Source organism: Patella vulgata, chromosome 4 (assembly GCF_932274485.2).
Source record: "Patella vulgata chromosome 4, xgPatVulg1.2, whole genome shotgun sequence".
Classification (NCBI taxonomy): domain Eukaryota; kingdom Metazoa; phylum Mollusca; class Gastropoda; family Patellidae; genus Patella; species Patella vulgata.
In genome coordinates, this window is record NC_065882.2 from 45,747,579 (window position 1) to 45,770,569 (window position 22,991).

General features: G+C 36.1%; 1 protein-coding gene across 6 annotated transcripts in view; it reads left to right on the forward strand.

Annotated features, from left to right (window-relative positions):
• LOC126817529 (mutS protein homolog 5) overlaps positions 1 to 22,991 on the forward strand; it is a 74,824-nt gene that overhangs the window by 6,177 nt on the left and 45,656 nt on the right. For 3 of the 6 annotated variants that reach the window (XM_050544560.2, XM_050544562.2, XM_050544561.1), the window contains exons 6-12: positions 1,030 to 1,192; positions 2,641 to 2,762; positions 9,763 to 9,957; positions 11,793 to 11,930; positions 12,783 to 12,860; positions 13,471 to 13,540; positions 15,294 to 15,557. In XM_050544560.2, the coding sequence (XP_050400517.1) occupies positions 1,030 to 1,192; positions 2,641 to 2,762; positions 9,763 to 9,957; positions 11,793 to 11,930; positions 12,783 to 12,860; positions 13,471 to 13,540; positions 15,294 to 15,537 (1,010 nt within the window). In that variant the 3' untranslated portion in view covers positions 15,538 to 15,557. Of the gene's footprint in view, positions 1 to 1,029; positions 1,193 to 2,640; positions 2,763 to 9,762; positions 9,962 to 11,792; positions 11,931 to 12,782; positions 12,861 to 13,007; positions 13,079 to 13,470; positions 13,541 to 15,293; positions 15,755 to 22,991 lie in introns of those variants that run through there. The other 3 variants (XM_050544563.2, XM_050544572.2, XM_050544564.2) reach the window with 3 other exon arrangements.

A 22,991-nucleotide genomic window follows, 5' to 3' on the forward strand; every position in this document is an offset into this window, starting at 1 on the left:
TGATTGGAGGGGCAAAGTCCAAGGTTAAGGGGGCAAAGGCACGAGCTTCAACTAGGCGTAGGGGGCCTCCCCCAGAAAATTTAGAAAAACAGGTTGCCGGAAATGCAGCCTGGCAGTATTTCAGGCACTGATGGATGAAGTAAAGTGTCAAATGAACGGACTTGCGAATCACAACAAAGCCCACTCACGAGCGTCAAATTTCAGAAAATTTTGAAAAATAGACTGCCGGAAATGCTGTCTTACAGTATTCCCAGGCACCGATCGTCGAGATAAATAGATCCGACCAGATACCGTCCGTTGCCTGATCACTAATGTATCCGACTAGAGAACAAAATGTCAAACGAACGGACTTGCGAACCTCAACGAATTCCCCTTGTGAACACCAAAGTAGCGAGTCCATTGGGGACCTCGCCAAGTTTATGACTGAGTGGGGATGTGGGATTTATTCACCGTAGAAGGTATTGATTACCGAAACGTATCACAAATACTTTTTTTTATTTTCTAAAATTATTGGGGGGGCAAACAGAGGGCAGACCAGATTAATGGGGGGGCAAATGCCCCCCCTTGCCCCCCCCCCCCTGGCGCTGCCACTGAATATTAAATTTATAAAAAATTTCATCAAATACGTTGAACATGTTGACTATATAGGACTTAAATTTGGGGGTTAGTAACATTTACTATCTATATGATATTGGCCAGAATTATTTGCATCTGTGTATACTATTTTTGAAAATTGAAACTGTCTCCCATCTCAATTCTAAGTTTAGCCTTTTCTAGTTATAAATAGCTTGTTGATTATTTGTGCTGGATGGGTGTTTTGTATGCAATGGATTTAAAAATCACCAGTTTCGTATACACTTATATGAGCATTGTGATTTTGGCAAAATGGAAGTGCTTGACCAGTTACATAATTTATCTACTAATCAAATTTCGGTGGCAAAAATTATTCCAGAATTTAATAAAACGTTTGAATTTGATTATAAGAAACCTGAATTCTACATCCATTTCTTGTCTCCATTTCAATTTTAGATTTTGAAGTAGAAAGCCAATTATTTGATGTTATATTACCATTAATTAATTGGCGACAGTTAACAGATTTAAGCCTTGAAATACTTCTACATAACAGTCTTCATATAGCCAGTCTCTTACATCAGTTAATAACAACGTATAGTAACAGTGATATAAACAACAGGTAACAACATAACGTTCTCTTTCATTTGTTAAAAAATAGGTAATGTAATAAAGTCTTGATTATCCATTTTTATAGGCCCACATTGAAATGAGATCGCATACTGTTGTTGCTCCCGTCTGTTTGGCTGTTGGTCCTGCGTCCACAATTGCTTGTGGACAATCTAGAGACTAAAGTGAATATCCGTGCAGTCCCCCTGCACTTACTATTTAAGGTCATGAGACAAAGAATCTTATTCGATTTAATGATTTCTGATAATTACTGCCAGAGTTATGGCCCTTGTTCACTTGAAAATACCTTGTGGACGCTCTGGAGGGAAAAGTTAATATCCGATTGACTGTAAATTTATACACAGTGTTTAAGGTCATGAGACAAAGGATCCTAGTCTTTTTCATCGATTTCTGATAATTACTACCAGAGTTATCACTTTGAAAAATCTTGTGGACGCTCAAGAGGCTAAAGAGAGGCTAAAGTTAATATAAATTGTTTAAGGTCATGAGACAAAAAATCTAAACAAATTCTAATGACTTCTGTTAATTACTTAAACATGCATTATGCAAGAGCAAAATCTGCTTATTACAAGTCTTTCTTTAGGCCTGAAATGTCATCTAAATTATCAATTAGACATTAATTAACTTATCCAGGCCATAATAAACTCTCAATGTCAAGGCTAGCCTTCGATGTTGGCTGGATTAGATTCCTATATGCCGCTAACGGCTATTGATAATTAAATCAATAAAAGTGGATAATCGAGCATATGCTGTTTATATAAATGATTTTAATAATGATGACCGAGACTATGCAAAAATTGAGACTATGTTTTTTATCGTACCGACTTTAGTAATGATGATTGAGACTAGGCCAAAAGTTCAAAAGCTAATATCTTGGTTGAGAGTGGATCAATTTGACTGAAATTTTCAGGAAAATAATCTTTACACTATCTAGTTTTTAACTATTATAGGGAGAACTGCCATCTCTTTATCTTATCTCCCATAATGTATCTTTAATGGGTAATTCAAATTGGTTGAAAATTGGACCCATCAGATGGCATAGAGAGTTGATTATGGTCTTGTCATGTTAATAAATGTCTTATTAATAGTTTATATAACATTTAAGGCCTAAAGAAAGACCTGCAATAGACAGATTTAGCTCGTGCATATTGCCTGTTTAAGCATAAGGATAGACAATTTGATTGTTTTATAAAAAAAAGATAAATCTGCAAGAAATTAATGAGTGTCATCTATTTGTTTTGGCATTGAGATAAGGAACATCAGCCTCAATGTGTTGTCTTGTTCTTTTATGTATTGCTTCACCGATCTTCACATTAGGAAATATGTGTATCACAATTTTGGATTAGATAAAAAAAATCTGCAATTAACATCAGAAATTGTAATGTTTTCTTGAAGACTAAAGGGAGATAATTATTGTAATAACATCTTTCTTCATTTCAGTCTAGGAATAGATAATCAGCCATTAAATTCATTTAAAATAGGACCTTGTAACCGCATGTACACACCTGAGATATCAAATTCTAAAATTGAAATTGAAAGATTCCACAGTATGAATATTCCAGGTACATTTTATTGTTGATTTAAAAATTTAAGTGTGTTCGTGTGATATTACTTTATTTAACATCTGCCTCCATAGTAAAGCAATATGAAATTAAAACAACCTAATTTATTACTGCACGTAAATATTATACCCTGGTTACAGGAAGTAGCTTATAAATTGTTTTTATATGCCCACATTGAAATGTGGCCGTATATTGTCGTCGCCCCTGTTCGTTGGTCTGGCGTCCACAATTGCTTGTGGACGCTCTAGAGGCTAAGGTTAATATCTGATTGACTTTAAATTTATACACAGTGTTTAAGACCATGAGATGCAGAAGCCTATTGATTTTCAACGATATCCAATAATTACTGCCAGAGTTATGATCCTTGATTACTTTGAAATATCTTGTGGACACTCTAGAGGCTAAATTTAACATCTAATTGACTTTAAATATATACACAGTGTTGAAGGTCATGAGACAAAGAATCCTATTGATTTTCAACAATATCCGATAATTACTACCAGAGACATGGCCCTTGATCACTTTGAAATATCTTGTGGACGCTCTAGAGGTTAAAGTTAATATCTGATTGACTTTAAATTTATACACAATGTTTGAGGTCATGAGACAAAGAATCCTATTGATTTTGAACAATTTCCGATTTTTATTGCTAAAGTTATGACCCTTGATCACTTTGAAAATCTTGTGGATGCTATAGAGACAAAAGTTATCATCCGATTGACTTTAGATTGATACACAGAGTTTAAGGTCTTGAGACGAACAAATATATATCAGCTAAATCCATGATATTAAATGTTTCGTATACAAAACGTTAGCATGGGGCAGAACTTAAAAGCCAAACAAATTCTAAAGATTTTCTGACAGTTACTTAATGAGTTGTTACTCTTAATCAGATTTTAATGTATTATAAATGTTTTATTACCGACAATAAAAAAAATATGCGACAAATCTTGTTGACTGGTCGGACAACTTAGCTGCTGTGGGCGTATGTTTCGTTGCCTGGCAACCTATCTTTAATGAATCCATAAATGTTCCACAGGCTCATTTAACAAATACACAACCCTGATAAATGTTGTTGACAATCATGAATGTGACCCGTGCTGGCATAATAATGAGTCGGAATGAGGAAATTTTGAAAATTAAATTATTATTGTTTTCATATTCTTCATCTTAATACCTTCAAAATGATGTATGTTTGGTTTGAATTGCCCAAAAATTAACTGAACTGTGTCTGTTTTAAGCTGACTAAGTCCAGGAAGTAAGTTTCGAGAAAAAGCAAGTTAAAGATGTCCGTATGTTCCAAAACAAAATCACAAAGAAACCATGTCATTTATTTGCTATTTTTCGATTAATTGTTCCCCGCCTTTCGAAGAAAGCAGGGGACTATTAAAATGGGTTCGTCTGTCTGTCAGTCTGTATGTCTGTCCGTCCGTCCGTCTGTCTGTCACACTTTCTGGGACACAATAACTCTCCTTCTAATTGAGCTAGGATGTTTATTAGGTCAATGCCTTGATGGAGTTCGAAGATGATAATTACAGTTTGGGGTAAGCAGAGATAAGCAATTTGATTGGTTGATGCTTTGGGACATGATAACTTTAGTTCTAATTAAGTGAGAGTGAGGACACTTGGTGTATAGTTTTATCACATCAATTCCTTGAATAAGTTCGATAATGAGCATTTTCTGTTCAGAGTAAGCAGAGCGATAAGCAATTTGATTGGTCGAGACTTTGGAACACAATAACTCTTTTTCTAATTGAGGTAGAATGTTCAAACTTGGTGTAGGCCTTGATGGAGTTCGCTGATAAACATTGTCTGCTTACTGTAAGCAGAGCTAAGCAATCTGGTTGGTTGAGGCTTTGGGGCACGATAACTTTGGTTATAATTAAGTGAGGGTGATGAAACTCCGAGTATAGATTCATTATATCATTAACTTGACTAAGTTCAATGATGAGAATTTTCTGCTTAGGCTAAGGAGCGATAAGCAATTTGATTGGTCAAGACTTTGGAACATAACAGCTCTGCTTTTAATTGAGGTAGAATGTTTAAACTTGATGTAGATGTTCTTTAGGTGAATGTCTTGATTGAGTTCAGTGATTAACATTTCGAGCTAAAGCGAAACTGAGCTAGGCAATTTCAATGGTCGATGCTTTGGGACAAGATTCTATCTTATAGAGAGTGATGAAACTTAGTGTATAGTTGATAATCAGTTTGATTATTTGATAACTTTGGAAAAAAATAAACGTCCGATTAATTGATACGTGTCAACTATTTATTTTGGGATTTCAGCAGGGGACATCAGCCTCACTGTTGGCTTGTATATCTTTCTATAGGTTTTCAGGGGTGCTGAAGCTGAAGACGAACATCGTAGTAAAAATTTGATTTGACAATTTCCATCATATTTTTATACGCCCACATTTTCATGTGGATGTATTATGCCGTCGCCCCCGTCTGTCCACAATTTGTTTGTGGACATTCTACAGGTCACAATTTTTATCTGATTTTGACGAAACTTAAAATATAGGTCTATCTTCTAAAGATCTCGGTTTTTTTCGATATTGGCATGTATCGGGCCATAACTTTATGGATTATGGCCCCTGATTGTAAGAAAAATCACTCTAGAGGTCACCATTTTCACTCAATTTTGATGAAACTTGAAATGCGTGTTTATAACCCACAGATCTTGGTTCCTGTCGATATTCACGCATATCAGATCATAACTTCCTGAATTATGGCCCCTGATTGTAAGAAAAATTGCATTTTTAGCTTGTGGTCTCTCTAGAGGTCACAATTATTATCCGATTTAAAAAACGTTTGAATGTATCACCGTTACACCATAATGTTGGTTGAGTTTGAAAATGGCCGCCCCTCGTACACAAATAGTGTAAAAATATGGTATATCAAGGTTGTGGACCCTCTAGAGACCACAATTTTTATCCGATTTTGATGAAACTAAAAATTTATGTTTAGATTTTGGTTCTTTTCAATAATCGCGCATATTTGAACATGACTTCCTGAATTATGGGCCCTGATTTTTCGAAAAATTACATTTTTAACTTGTGGACCCACTAGAAATCATAATTTGTATTCAAGTTTAAAAAAACGTTACACATCAATGAAGGTTGAGTTGAATTTCATAAAAATCTGAGTGAAACTGCTGTACAAAATGGCTGTAGGGAAGTAGTGTAAAAGTATGTAATACCAAGGTTGTGGACACTCTAGAAGTCAAAATTTTTATCCAATTTTGATGAAACTTGAAATGTATGTTTATAATCCAAAGATCGTGGTTCATTTTGATATTTGCGCATATTGGACTGTAACTTCCTGGATTATGGCCCCTGATTGTACGAAAAATCACACTTTTACCTTGTGGACCCCCGAGAGGTCACAATTTTTATCCAATTTTAAAAATCGTTTACATTTATCACTGTTACACCCTAATGACAGTTGAGTTCCAATTTCGTGAAAATCGGACCAGACCTGTCTGACAAAATGGTGGCTCCTTGTATGCAAATAGTGTAAAAGTATACCATACCAAGGTTGTGGACCCTCTAGAAGTCACAATTGTTATCCGAATTTGATGAAACTTAAAATATATGTTTATGTCCCAAAGATCTTGGTTTCTTATGCTACTTGCGCATATCAGACCATAACTGTCAGATTGTGCTTTTTAGTTTGTGGATTCTCAAGAGGTCAGAATTTTTTATCCAATTTTAAAAAGAGTTTAAAATATTTCACTATTCCACCATAACGAAGGTTGTGGACCCACTAGAGGTCACAAATTTTATCCGATTTTTATGAAACTTAAGTTAAAATACATTTTATATCCCAAATATCTCAGTCCCTTTCGATATTTGTGCATTTCAGACCTTAACTGTCTGGATTATGGCCCCTGTTTGTATGAAAAATCGTTTTGTTTTTAGCTTGTTCTCTATCCATTTCTTGCAAAATGTGGGCGTATCTTGCCTGGCAAATGCTGGTTTTAAGGCAAAACAAAATATCAAATAAACACAGCGTGGATTAATTCGTCAGAGTTAATAATGACTCAGGGAAGGCTTTATATATATCATTAGCAATTATCAATCCAAGAATCGTTAATCTATGTCAGTTGATTAGTATTACTCAATGACACGATCTGGATTTCAGCTAGCTGATTAATTTATAGTATTCCACCATGTGGTTGTGACTGACACTCAACGTCAATCTATATACGATTAGAATTTTAAGAGTTTTTTCCGCCACTTCTCTGAAAGAATCAGAAGTACCCCAAAACATTATCGCCAAAATCAAATTTTTATCGCCACTTCCATTTTTATACGCCCACGTCTACATTATGTATATTGCCGTCGCCTCTGTCTGTGTGTGTGTCTGTGTGTCGCCTACAAGTCGCAATACATAACTGATCATCTTGAAACCTACATACTTAATCCTTATACCCTAAGGATGTCCATATTGTTTTTGGTGCATGCCCGACTTCCAGTTCAACCTTCGCATACTTATTCCTTATACCATAAGGATCATCACTATTGTTTTTGGTGTATGCCCAACCCCCAGGTGCAGAGCCATGCCTATTATCTTTTTGTGTGCCTGTGTGTCGCCTACAGACTGATCATCTTGAAACTTTACATACTAATTCCTTATACCCTAAAGATCATCCCTATTGTTTTTGGTGCATGCTCGACCCCCCAGGGGCAGAGACACGCCCATTTTTTGTATCTGTTTGTTTGTCGTCCACAGGATGCATTTCTTAACGGATCCACTTCAAACTTTGCATACTTATTCCTTATACCCTAAGGATCATCACTATTGTTTTTGGTGCATGCACACCCATGTTCTCTTTGTGTGTCTGTGTGTCTCCTACGACTGCAATTCTACATCAATCGTCTTGAAAACTTTTCATACTTTTGATTTTGGTGCATCCCCCGACCCCCAGGGTCACAGTAAATGCCCAATTTTTGCATTTAGCTCCTGAAAGTCACAATTCTGAAAGGATTATCTTGGAACTTTGTATACTTATTCCTTATACCCTAAGGATGGCAATTACTGATTTTTTTTAATATTTTAAGTCATCACAGTCATTTCATATTTCATTCTCTTCATTTTAAAAAGTACAATATCAATCAAAGCAGGAATGTTGACGTATATTGCAGCGTTAGCGATGCTCTCAATTTTAACGTGAGCCCTGGATGCAGCATGGTCCCACAATGCACAGCGCGGGATATGTTAGCCTATCAGCGAACGAGTTGCGTTGACTTAATAGCACCAAGCTGAATTTACGTAATGTATGGGTTTGAAAACTTGTTTGTATTTGTTGAACATGCGGTCATCATAGTCTGGAGGCTCAGTGCAGAGGGGTGTCCATCAAAACCAGACCCCAACTTTTCTAGATCAAAATTTTACGTAGAATATGATGCCGAGTGGTAATCAGTCCGCTGTTGGGGCATTTTTGAGATGTTCGGGGTCAAAGGTCAAATTAGTTCATTTGCACTGAAAGTGAATGCGCAGCCATTCTTGTATCATGAAAATAATCACCCTTTAAATAAAAATGTAAACTTACTAAATTCATCTTTGTTCTTTTTGACCCCGGAGGTCAAAAGGTGAAATTTTCCGTTTTAGCATTAGAAAGATTTAAAGCAGTAAATGTCGGCATAAAATATAAAAACTAAAGCGAACCCTGTTCTAATTAATAATAGGAATATTTAAAATGTATCTTTAGGTGGTTTTAGCACCAAACTTTTACTTTGGTGTGTCGAAAAAGATCTTGCATAACAGAACCAAAACACTTCGAAACCTGTTTCAAAAATACATAAAAACTGTCAAATCAAAATATCTCCAAATTAATTTTACAACAAATGCACATAATGATACTAGTTGACTTCAGTCTGCAGGCCGCATCACACAGCTTGCCAAACTTTTCCCTGGTAACATTTACCAATACAACATTTATATCCCGTAAGCTATTTAATGTACAATGCATCTGTTGGTTTTATCTGTGTCCATGTTCCGGCGAAATTTATGAAAACTCATAAAAAATTTGCAATCTTTTAATCTCGTCGTCAGATACATGTTTTCCGGTCACAGATTAACGTCGGTTTTCCAAGATTGGGATTCCCGGAAATCCACGCGGTCTGCAGGCTGGAGTCCAACCATAAAACTATTCAACTGTTTTTCGGACAACTAGGACAATCGTTGTTAAACTAAATCGGGAAGATTTCGATTTGACAGTTTTTACGTATTTTCAAAACAGGTTTCGAAGTGTGTTGGTTCTTTTATGCAAAATCTTTTTTGATGTTCCAAAGTAAATCTATTGTGCTAAGACCACCTAAAGATAAGCTTTAAATGTTCCTACTATAAATTAGAACAGGTTTCGCTTTAGTTTTTATATTTTAGGCTGACATTTTATTGCTTTAAATCTTCCTAGTGCAAAAACAGAAAATTTCACCTTTTGACCTCCGGGGTCACTAAGACTAAAGGTGAATTTAGCTAGTTTACATTTTTATTGAAAGAGTGATTACTTTCGATCATCTTCAACATATTTTCATGATACAAGAATGGCTGTGCATTCACTTTCGGTGCAAATGAACTCATTTGACCATTGACCCCAAATATCTTGAAAACGCCCCAACTGTAGCTCAATATATTAGACTTTGCGCATTCCGACTCATTTTGCCAGGACGAGTCACAAATGATACTGGATAATCATTAATTCCTATTAACAACTTCGTGAGATAAATGTAGCGAAATGTGATGTTTTTGAGAAGCCATTTAGCCCAGTAGTGATCCTTTGACAAAATGAAATCACAAACATAAAAACCTTCAGTATCGGATTGTCTGAGAACCAGAATATTTATTTTGTATCTGCATATTGTGTCTTGTCCGTAAATTTGTTTTATGAAACTGTTTGTGTGTGGTGCAATTCCCCTGCACTTACTAGTAGATAGGTTAACGTTGATTTATACCTAGTTCAGTTCTTTGTCAGATTCATAATTTTTTTTTTTTACAGAAACTTGCAATTTCGCCAAAATAGTCATGATACAAACAGGTTTCTTTGAAGCTGTGGGCTTTACACAACTTTTAAAATTACTGAAAGCTAATCATGTTATGGAAAGCTTAACTCTTCAAGTTTTCGATGTGGATTTATACAATACAGAGGAAAGAACAGATAATATAAAACTTATTGAGATGTTATCACAGTCTAGTAGGTATTTTATTCATATTTATCACAACTTTTCATTACTTTCAATATTCATATCTATATATATATTTGTGACTGTCGTTTGTCTGTCTGTCTGTCTGTTCGGGGTTGGTGGCTACACTAGGTCTGCCCCGAGTCTGAAATTTGGGGTATAGGGGTAGCTCGGACCGGGGAGTAACATAGGCCAGGTGGCGTTAGTCTACCACTTCCGGTTTCGGAGTTATGACCCCCGAGCGAAGCCGGTCTGCTCGGGGTTGGCGGCTACACTAGGTCTGCCCTGAGTCTGAAATTTGGGGTATAGGGGTAGCTCGGACCGGGAAGTAACATAGACCAGGTGGCGTTAGTCTACCACTTCCGGTTTCTGAGTTATGACCCCCGAGCGAAGTCTGTCTGTTCGGGGTTGGCGGCTACATCTGCCCCGAGTCTGAAATTTGGGGTATAGGGGTAGCTCGGACCGGGAAGTAACATAGGCCAAGTGGCGTTAGTCTACCACTTGTGGTTTCGGAGTTATGACCCCCGAGCGAAGTCTGTCTGTTCGGGGTTGGCGGCTACACTAGGTCTTTCTGGTAAACTCACCCATTTCCAGGTCTATCTGCCCCAAACTTGGGGTGACCGTGGTAATAGAATTAAGGGAATAAAAGCTCATCTCCTTTTTATATGCCCACATTGAAATGTGGTCGTATATTGTCGTTGTCCCCGTCCGTCCGTCGGTCTGGCGTCCACAATTTATATCCAGTGTTTAAGGTCATGAGACGAGAAGCCTATTGATTTCCAATCAATACTGCGAGATTTATGGCCCTTGATCACTTTGAAATATCTTGTGGACGCTCTAGAGGCTAAAGTTAATATCCGATTGACTTGAAATTTATACACAGTGTTTATGGTCATGGGACAAAGAAGCCTATTGTATTGATTTTTAGCAATTTCCTATAGTTACTGCCAGAGTTATGGCCCTTGATCACTTCAAAATATCTGGTGGATGCTCTAGAGGCTAAAGTTATCATTCGATTGACTTCAGATTGATACACAGAGTTTAAGGTCTTGAGACCAACAAGTATATTGATTTCCAATGAATTTTGATAATTTGAACCGCTAAATCCATGATATTAAATGTTTCGTATACTAAACGTTAGCATGTTGCAGAACTTTATAAAAAAACAAACAAATTCTAATGATTTTCTGATAATTACTTAATGAGTTGTTATTCTTAATCAGATTTTAGTGTATTATAAATGTTTCATTACCGAAAAAAGTAAAAATATGCGACTACTCTTGTTAAGTCTATAAAAGGGATATATTTTAACTACCGGTACTGCAAAGAAAAGGTTGATCTTCATAAAATGACATAATTGGTATTTTTAATTTTATTCAAATGTAGATATACATGTAAATATTAATTTACTGTCTCAATTCCTCCATGTAGCAATTAGTACTCTTCTGTCAAAGCCTCCCATAATCAACAGTGTTTTTGTCTTTCCTATCCAATATTTTAAAAACTATGGATATCCACATAAATCATATTTAGAGACAAAACAAGTACAAACATACTATATAAACCTGGAACCAAAAATGACGTTATTGCAGCCATCTTGGAATTGTGACATCGTATGTGCAATAGTCCAAAGAACAAATTTGTCAAGTTTCATGTCATTTGAATTGAAACAAGATGAAGATTACTAAGTGTATGGAACCAGTTCCTGGTTCAAAATGGAGAATAAGACATTTAAGTCTGAGCTTCTACATGAAAACCGTCTCTTGATATTAGTATTAGTCTTGTAATAAGCCAAATTTGTATTTCCTTAGTTTATTATATTAAAACCAATGTTTTGTTACTTCAGGTTGCTTGTTACATACGTTAAATCTAGATGGAAATCAGTTTTATAATATTCCTGTTGATGTCTGGACTCATCTTCTCAAACAAAAACAACTGTTAAAAGAACTGTCATTATCACATTGTAAACTAGATCAAAATACCGGTAAGTAATCATCAATCAATACTGGTCTGATTGATACAAATATATTTACTTATGATACATGCAATTATTTTTCAAATATCTCCACTTTACGAGTATTTATCAACTTTGTTTAACCAATTAATTGACTGTAAGTGTAATACGCAATTCTTTGCCATTTTGGAAAAAAAACATGATACTGAAACTTATTAGAGTAGGAAGCCGGGGGGGGGGGGGGGGGTCAACCTAGCTGAAAAGTGTACCAATTTTCTCCTACATGTATATCGTATCAATGCATGCATATCTGGTATCATCAGAATGTAAGTCTGCCGGGTATCTGGTGGTGGGTGTGGTATTCCATGCCCAAAATGCCATGTCGCCCAACTAGGCTAGATTAGCTCAAAAGTTTACCACATGAAAATCGTACAGCAGTGTACCGTACATCTTCAGGTATTACAAAAACCCTGAGCTCCCGCTCTATATATGCCTGATTCTTGTTGCAGTCAGAATTACTTCCAACAAGTAATGATAACTAATAATAGAAATAATCAATTCTCATTTACTGATATATGCTTGCAGTCAAATGAGATATTCCCTGACATTCAAAAAGATTGAGAGTGAGAGAAATTGGGTTTAATGTCCTATTGACACAAACCAGGTAATTTTGGGAATAACATGGTACAGTTTTATTTCAATAATTCAGACCTTGTGATCTAAAGTGCATGCGTTAGATGACTCAGCTACCCCCAATATTAGATTGAATAACTTTATTATGTATTAATTATGATGTCTAACTGACATGGCAGTAGATTGTAATATTGAATACCCATTAACAGTCCCAAAAATAAATCCATTTAATTTTCTTATTATTTACAGTAAAAGACCAGAAGTTCATCAGAGAGTTGGTTAATCATCCTAATCTTCAAATATTTAATATTTCTTATAATAATTTAGGTAAGTACAATCCTCTTTCAAGATGAGTTTATATAAGCTCTGCCTTGTTTTCAGATCCCAGATTTATATATTATTATGTAAATATTTATTGAATAAATTGTGTTAGAAAATAAGAAGTATCTACTGATATTGTTGTGTATGATGCAGGTGGTGCTTTCTTTCCAAAATACATAATACCACTTATCATTTGAGTAGTTCATATAGCTGACAAATATTGTGTGAGTACATACATATTATTTTCATCCTCTCTGTCAGAGATTGTTTTTATCTAACCTGGTGTTTTAACTCGTGAAATCCAGAATCCCACATGTGTTTTACAACAGAGTTATTGTCAGTCACCAAAATCATTTAACTAAACACTCCATATGTCAAAGATTCTAGGATTGTATTTTCAAACTTGTCATTGCTGATGATAATGAGGAACCTAACAAAAATTCAGAGTTGTGTATCATTTTCTGACAGATTTATTGTCATTCACAAACCTGCTGATAGGTGTAATTTTGTTGCCTGGCAACTTTTGGATTCAAATTGTAAATGTGATTCGTAAAAAATAAAAGCGTAGATTACGAAGGCTATAATTATGAAATAATATTATAATTTCTGTTTTCAGGAACTGAATGTTTAGATTTATTGAAGCCTTTATTAAATGGTAATGGCTGCTTAAAGACCTTAGATTTAAGGTAATGGATTTACTGGAGTTTACTTTTTTTCCATACTGTTGTGTTTGAAATACATATTGTATGGAAATGTTCATGTGTTTTGCAAATATCACCTAGAAATAAGTAAATTAAAGTGTACAAAGTATTCAACTAATTTTACCACATAGACAATAATTATTCTGAATTTGTTATTAAGGCCAGTATCCATTGGGTAGTAATTTCTCAAAATACTTTCGATTTAATGCTAAAAAATTTTAAGAATGTATTTCGATTTTGTTCCTGTACTCCAATAAGATAAATTGTATATTTCTCAGAAATGTAACAGAAATATCACCTCTCTGTTTTTATACGCCCACATTTTCATGTGGACGTATTATGCCGTCGCCCCTGTCCGTCCGTCCACAATTGTTTGTGGACTCTCTACAGGTCACAATTCTTATCCGATTTTGACGAAACTTGAAATATAGGTTTATCCGCAAAAGATCTCGGCTGCTTTCGATATTGGCATGTATCGGATCGAAACTTCATGGATTATGGCCCCTGATTTTACGAAAAATCACGTTTTTAGCTTGTGGACCCTATAGAGGTCACAATTTTTATCCGCAATTTTTTAAACTTGAAATGTAAGTTTATAACCCAAAGATCTTGGTTCCTTCCGATATTCGCGCATATATCGGACCGTAACTTCCTGAATTATGGCCCCTGATTGTACGAAAAATCTCGTTTTTAGCTTGTGGACCCTATAGAGGTCATAATTTTTATCCGATTTAAAAAAAACGTATTATTATATCACCGTTACACCCTAAGGAAGGTTGAGTTCGAATTTCGTGAAAATCGGCCTAAAATTGACAGACAAAATGGCCGCCGTTCGTTCTCAAATAGCGTAAAAATATGGTATATCAAGGTTGTGGACCCTATAGAGGTCACAATTTTTATCCGATTTTGTTGAAACTTGAAATGTAAGTTTATAACACAAAGATCTCAGTTCCTTTCGATATTTGCGCATATTGAATTGTAATTTCCTGAATTATGGCCTTTGATAGTAGGAAAAGTCACTTTCTTGTTAGCTTGTTCTCTATCCATCTCTCGAAAATGTGGGCGTATCCTGCCTGGCAGCCGCTGGTTTCAATATCTTTTGACTGAAATACATTTTATTATAGAAAAACTTAGAATTGGCTAAGAAATCAAACATTTGGCTGAATCGATGTAATATATAAAGAAAAGTTGATAGAAGTAAATTTATCCCATTGGCCCAGACTTCTGTTTGTATTTGTCCTCACAAATTGTCAGTTAACTTTGTTTCCCAGATGACTAGACAGATTTCAACAATATTGGGAAGTTTCCTAATGTGGTGCAATAGGCACCATGTTGGTAATCTTTTTGCTTTATAATTGCTGAATGGATTTGTTTTAAATTAAGTAACTGGGTGATAAAGATATGTTTTAAATTAATTAAGTAGTTAGATGATAAGATAATATTTTGTTAAAATCAAGGATTTGGCCCTCTGATGCTTACACTTGATTTAATAGTTTATATGACTTACTTTTATCTATGATGTCACTGTATTTGTTTGTAGACCAGTGGATCAACACTTGAATATTAGTATGACACCCTTGCAATATCAAAAGTATATTGATATGGTGACGGCCTATCAATATAATGTTTAGTTTTTGGCATCTGAAAGTCACTCTTCAGTAACAGGGGTGATTGGAGTATATCTGTTGCCTGGCAACGTTTGGTATTTATTATGGCTTCAAATAATTTTATATTTCAGTTCAAATCATCTTAATTTGGTAAATATCTTAGATGTCATGAAAAATCTTGCTCAGGAACCGACAAAACTCAAATTGAAACATTTAATTGTTAAAAATTGTTGCAGACATATTGTCGGAAACCCAAATATTATCCGTGCACAAATTTTGAAGTATAGTAAACATGTTATTCAAAATGTTATTGGTTTAACAGATTATGGTCCCAATTTAAGGGATGAAAATCTTGAATATGTAGCAATTATGTGATATAAAGCAATTTAAACTAATCTAGTAAGAGTATATATTGTTCTTAATGATATGTCCATTATTTGCTGGAGATGCTGTGGCTCAGTGAGTATGGTGGTGGCTTGCCATCCAGGAGATCCTGGTTTCATTCCCGGTGTTGGCTGACAAATTTCTTCAGGACTTTCTGGTATAGTTTCTCTTTGGCAGTTGTGAAAGTCAGAGGGTGCAGCAAGGAAAAGTATGTAAAACAAAACCTTTGACAGTAAGAGTAAGCTGTAGGCACTGCTGCCCAGGCAAAATTTCCCTCATAGCACACTGCCTGATAATGCCCATCTATATTATTAACCTGGTAGGTGCAGAAAAGTAGGATGTTTAACCCCAGTTGATTTCACTTTGTAATAGTCTGGAGGCTCAGTGCGGGGAGGTGTCCATCAAATGGGCACAAAACCAGTCCAACTTTTCTATAGTATTTTTTGCATAGAATACCCAAAGCTCTTGCTTCCTGTCAGTATTCGTTGTTATCTGATGGTAACATTCTGAATTATGGCCCTGGATTGTCCGAAAAATCATGTTTTTTTTAGCTTGTGGTCCCTCCAGAGGTCACAATTTTTATCAGATTTTAAAAACCATTTGAATATATCACCATTACACCCTATGGATGGTGGAGATCGAATTTCGTGAAAATCGGACCAAAACTGCCGGACAAAATGGACGCCCCCCCCCCCCCCCCATACATAGGGTGACCAAACTTATAGGTTATTCAGGTTCAATCGGCATGCGCAACGAATGTTTCCAACAGGTGCTAGGAATATTTTTACGACTGTGAATTCGGGGAAAAAATTTGTGGATATTCTTGAGTATTTGTCACAACTGTCGTACAAGAGATTAAAATTATCAAAGTAATCAACAAAGACCCACGGTAGCGATTTTTAATCTCACAGATAATTGATTGGTGATTGCTTGTCACGGATAATTGATCGGTAAGTGTTTGCTTCACACCCACCGATTGAAGGCCGGATTATACGGTCTCGATTCAATGGAAATCGTATGACGGGACGGCTGATTGATGTCGTAATTCGGAACTTACAGAGGTCGAATTACCCAGAGATATTTTGGCTGAAGTAATAAGGAAATAAATCTGGACATGAAAATGGTGTTGGATGTAACAGAGTGCCGGAATGATCAGAGGTCGGATGTGACAAAGTGCACTGTATAGTCCGATCGTTAATGTTAATCCGTCGGCTTTTCGGGTAGAAATCGTGGAATAAGCTTTATTTTGTAGGTTTTGATGTTTGATTGCAAAAAAACAATGTTGACATTTTTTCTGAGTAGGTCTTCATAGTATGGGAGGCCATTATTTGAGGGTAGCCATTTTGCGATAATATTCCAAATTATTTTTTATTTTCACCTTATTTATAATGTTATCGACATATCAACTGTGATTTGGCAATGTATTAATATTGGCGGCATTCATGACTATATCTCAGATTGTTTTCCATCATTTCATGATGATATTTCCAAGATGGCGCCCATTTTTAGCGGGAAACTCGGTCGATGTGCTGATTAAGTAGTAGTGTTTGGTGTCAATATATATGTTTTCGGGGTCACAAATCTCATTCCTGACATTTACAACCTTGTAAAATGATCACATGTTCATATACTTAGCATATGACCAAGATGGCAGGCATTTTGGGCGTGAAAATGAGACGATGTGCAGATTTTGATTAATTGGTGGTGTTTGGTGTCAATATATATGTTTACGTGGGCGCAGAATCAATTTCTGACATTTACAACCTTGTAAAATGATCACATGTTCACATATTTATTATATTTCCAATATTGCTGCCACTTGTGTTGGGAAAATCGGACGATGGGTTGATTTCGATTAAGTAGTTGTCTTTGGTGACAATATATATGTTTTTGGGAAGGTAGATTCGATTTCTGTCATATACAACTAGGGGGGTTGGATGGCTGAATGGTTAGCGTGCGCGCGCTGTATCATAAAGTCTGTCATTGAGTCGACTGGCGTGGTTTCGAATCCCCGGTTGTACGTGACAAGGAGTAGGGTCGCCTGTCCAACCTCGTGGGTTTTCTCTGGGTCCTCCGGTTTCCTCCCACTGCTAAAGACCCCTACGCGGAAGCGAATTATTGAAATAAAAATTAAAAAACCATATGTTAGTCCCGAAATGACCTAGTTTGTGTCGAGTGGACGTTAAACCCCATCTCTCTCTCTCATATACAACTACGTAAAATGGTCGTATGTTCACCAATTTAGCATATTTCCAAGATGGTGGAACGTTTTCTAAACACGTTATTAGCATTTATTTATCATTGATTTTCCTGGGAAAGTAAAGCCTATTCCTGGCATGAAGGCAAAAAGAGCATAGCGGCAGCGTCATGCTTACGCCATGTGCCCATCTTGCGCCTGCAACGACCACACCAAGCGCTTAGTACAAGATCTTTCTAGGTTCTTGGCCAAGATCTGGCTGCGTGAAAAGTGTTTTCCACCACAGACCGGGATACTTTCTCACCACACTCCAGTGATGTGCCTACCAGGCGTAAGGCGTTCTCTCGCCACGCCTATAGAGACTGTGCCATGCTCAACCGTCCACATTCATTTTCAAAGCAGAAAACAACCAATAACCAAGCAATTAAGAACATTTCATAGTTTTCTTGATGTTTCCTCTTTGGGTGCTAGACTGGAGCTGATGGACGAGGCTCAGTATCTTCCCTATATATACATACAGGTCGTAACAGCGTAGCAAGCGTATGGCCAGGCGCTTCGTTTCAGCCTGGCAGCAACGTGGATGATAGTGGTGGGGACGTGGCTATAAATGAAATACTTGCCAAGAAGCCCTCATAGCATAGATTATGTTATCAACTGACATCCAAGATGAATGTAGACGAACATGTGGAATGATATTGCGCTGGAGTTCAACTACTACATTGTTGGATAATATACCTAATGGGTAAACTCGGCACAGGCTTCCAGGAACATGCTACAAGCTTATACACAGCAGAATTGGATTCAGAAACCTTTACAGTAATGTGTTTAGAAAACGTCCTGCCACAAACAAAAATATGCTGAATGTGTGAACATACCACCATTTCACACAGTTGTAAATGGCAGAAATCGAATCTGCGCCCCCGAAAAACAAATATTGACACAAAAACGCGACTACGTAATCAAAATCAGCACATCATTGCATTTTGACGATCGACATGAAAGCTGTATTGGAAATATGCTAAATATGTGAAAATGTGATAATTTTACACAGTTGTAAAAGGCAAAAATGGAATCTGCTCCCCCAAAAATATATCCTGGTACCAAAGACGACTACTTAATCAATATTCGCACATAGTTCCATCTTCCCGCCAAAAATGGCCGTCATAGTGTAAATGTGCAAAATAATCAATTTACACAATTGTTACTGACCGAAATGGATTCTGTGCCCTTGAAAACATATATATTGACACCAACGACGACTACTTAATCAACATTAGCACATCGTCTTATTTTCCCGCCAAAAATGCCTGCCATCTTGGTAATATGCTAAGTATATGAATATGTAATCATCTTACAAGGTTGTAAATGTCAGGAATGGAATCTGTGACCCCGAAAACATATATATTGACATCAAGCACTACTACTTAATCAAAATCAGCACATCGTCCGATTTTCCCGCCCAAAATGGCCGCCATCTTGGAAATATCATACTGAAACGATGGAAAAGAATCTGAAGTAAAGTCATGAACCCTGCCATTATTAATACATTGCCAAATCACAGTTGATATTTCGATAACATTATAAATAAGGTGAAAATAATAAAATAAGTTGGAATATTATCGCAAAATGGGTACCCTCAAATAATGGCCTCCCATACTATGAAGACCTACTCAGAAAAAATGTCAACATTGTTTTTTTGTAATCAAACATCAAAACCTACAAAATAAAGCTTATTCCATGATTTCTACCCAAAAAGCCGACGGATGGGAATTATGTAACAAACCGAATCCGACTATGTAGTGTGAAAAAAATGGTATATCAAGGTTATGGGCCATCTAGAGGCCACAATTTTGATCAGATTTTGATGAAGGTTGACAAGTTTGTTTATAACCTATAGATCTTGGTTCCTTTCGATAATTGCGCATATCAGACTGAAACTTCCTGGTTGTATGAAAAATCATGTTTTTTTAGCTTGTGGATTCTCTAGAGGTCACAATTTTTATCTGAGGTTAAAAACAGTTTACATTCATCACCATTCCACCATAATGAAGGTTGAATTCGAATTTCAGGAAAATCAAAACTAAACTGCCCGACAAATGCACTAATTGTGTTAAAGTATATAATACGAAGGGTGTGGACCCTCAAGAGGTCACAATTTTCAATATAATTTTGATGAAACTTAAAATATATCTTTATGTCGCAAAGATCTCAGTCCCTTTCGATATTTGCACATTTCAGACCATAACTTTTTGAATTATGGTCCCTGATTGTACGAAAAGACGCTTTTGTTTTTAACTTGTTCTCTATCCATCTCTTGCAAAATGTGGGCGTATTTTGTCTGGGAACCGTTGGTTACCCGATTTAAAAAAACGTTCACATATATCACCGTTACACCATAATGATGATTGAATTCGGACAGAAACTGCCGGACAAAATGGCCGCTCTATGTACACAAATAGTGTTAAAGTATGTAATATCAAGGTTGAGGACCCTCTAGAGGTCACAATATTGATGTAACTTAAAAGATGTTTTTATTTCCCCCAAATCTTGGTTCCTTTAGATATTCGCGCATATCAAACCGTAAGTTCCTGGATTATGGCCCCAGATAGTACAAAAAATTGCGCTTTTAGCTTGTGGACACTCTATAGGTCACAATTTTATCCGATTTTAAACATCTTTTAAATATATCGCCGTTATACCCGGATGATGATTGAGTTTGAATTTTGTAAAAATCGGACCGAAACTGCCCGACAAAATAGTGTAAAAGTATGTATAACCAAGGTTGTAGACCCCCAAAGATCTCGGTTCCTTTCGATATTCACGCATATCGGATTGTAACTTCCTTGATTATGGCCCCTGATTATACAAAAAATCGAGTTTTTAGCTTTTGGATCCTCTAGAGGTTACAATTTTTATCCGATTTTAAAAAATGCTTAGATATGTCAGTGTAATAACCTTTTGACGGTCAGGTTCGAATTTCATGAAAATAAGAATAAAACTGCCCGACAGTACATAGTGTAAAAGTATGTAATACCAAGGTTGTACGAAAAATTACTCCTTTTTTTAGCTTGTTTTCTGTCCATCTCTTGCAAAATGTGGGCATAAACTGATAGTGAAGAAACGTCAATCAGTCAGCTGAAATATTGCTAGCCGGATGTGGACAGTGTGGTTGACAAGGCGTGAATTGGATGTGGGCGTGGCCTGCCTCTGTTTTGTATGCCGTACAATCGGCATGATTGTTCTACAACTTGAAAACAAGTATGGCAATTATTTAGGATGTTAATTTTTTTTTATTTGATTATTTCTGTAGTTTTGTAATCGGAGTTCAGCTTTAAACATTCATTATGCAAGAGCTAAATCTGCCTATTGCAAGTCTTCATTTAGGCTTCAGTTTTTATATAAATTATTAGTTAGACTTTTATTTACACAACAAGCTCAAAATCAACTCTGTAGACCCACGGATGGCTTGGATACAGTTTGGATTTAAACAGTCGTCCATTTGAAATTAAATCAATAAATGGCGGAGCAAGCTAGTCGTCCATTTAAAATTAAATCAATAAATGGCGGAGCAAGCTAACGTTTACTGTTAGTCGGTGATGTCACTACCGGAAAATGGTGATGAAAGTCCTGCCAAGCGAGGCTTCCATAGCCATTGAGCATGTTACTTGATAATCGAGAATATGTGGGTGGAGTTATCGTCTGTCAATCAAACGATCGCCAATTCTTTTTTTATCATCTATTTTTGAATTATTATAGCAAGAATGGCTTACTCTTTATTAAACTCTTAACTAATGTATCTTTAATGTTTTCTTACATTGATATTATTTGTATGTTTATAGTAATAAATCAATTATTCAAAAAGGCAGTCAGATTAACTTAATAACAAAAACAATTCTTGACGTCCTACTTACTATTGATCTATTAATGAAATGTTTTACTTACATTTTAGGATTTGGTAAATTATTATCTCCCTTTACTTATAGTTTAAATATGAGAACCTGTGTACTTGTGATAATTTGTTAGTTTGGTGTGTATATCATACCGACATAAACCAGAGTCTATACAGAAATAGCAAATTGAACTTATTGTCCGAGGTCTTCCGAAGAAAGCCGGGGACAATTAAAATGGGTCTGTCCTGTCTGTCTGTCAAACTTTTTGAGATACAATAACTCTCCTTCTAATTGAGCTAGAATGTTCAAACTTGATGTAGGTGTTTGTTAGGTCAGTGCCTTGCTGGAGTTCGAAGATGAGCATTTTCTGCTTAGGGTAAGCAGAGATAAGCAATTTGATTGGTTGATGCTTTGGGACATGATAACTTTAGTTCTAATTAAGTGAGAGTGATGAAACTTGGTGTATAGTTTCATGACATAAATACTTTGACTAAGTTTGATAATGAACATTTTCTGATCAGGGTAAGCAGATAAGCAATTTGATTGGTCAAGACTTTTGAACACAGTAACTTTCCTTCTAATTGAGGGGGGGTGGATGGCCGAATGGTTTGCACGTGCACGCTCTATCATAAGGTGTGTCATTGAGTCTACTGGCGTGGTTTCGAATCCCTGGTTGTACGTGACAAGGAGTAGTGTCCCCTGTCCAACCTCGTGGGTTTTCTCCGGGTCCTCTGGTTTCCTCCCACTGCTAAAGACCCCTACTCACAAGTGAATTATTGAAATAAAATTAAAGGATATGTTAGTCCCGAAATGACCTAGTTTGTGTCGAGTGGAGTTAAACCCGATTTCTCTCTATCTCTCTCTCTCTTTCTTCTTATTGAGGTAGAATGTTCAAACTTGGTGTAGGCAGGCGTTCATAAGATGAATGTCTTGACTGAGTTCAATCATTAACATTTCCCGCTAAGGCTAAGCAGAGCTAAGCAATTTCATTAGTCGATGCTTTGGGACAAAATAACTTTGATTGTAACTGATGGAGAGTAACAAAACTTAATGCATAATGATAGTCAGTTTGATTGCTCAATACATTTTAATATGCGTCATCTATTTATTTTGGGATTTCGAGGGGGAAATCAGCCTCACTGTTGGCTTGTTATATATATATTATGAATTGTGGATTGAAAACAAGGAACCAAATAGATACGTAACTGAAGCGGTTTCAGTAGAGATCTAATCAAACAGAAACGAACCAAACCACATACTCGGTCAAACTGTGAAGTTATAGAACATTAAAATATTGTGGTATTAAGATACTTTGGCAAGACGAAATGGCTGGTTCATATTTGGTATTTATATACTCA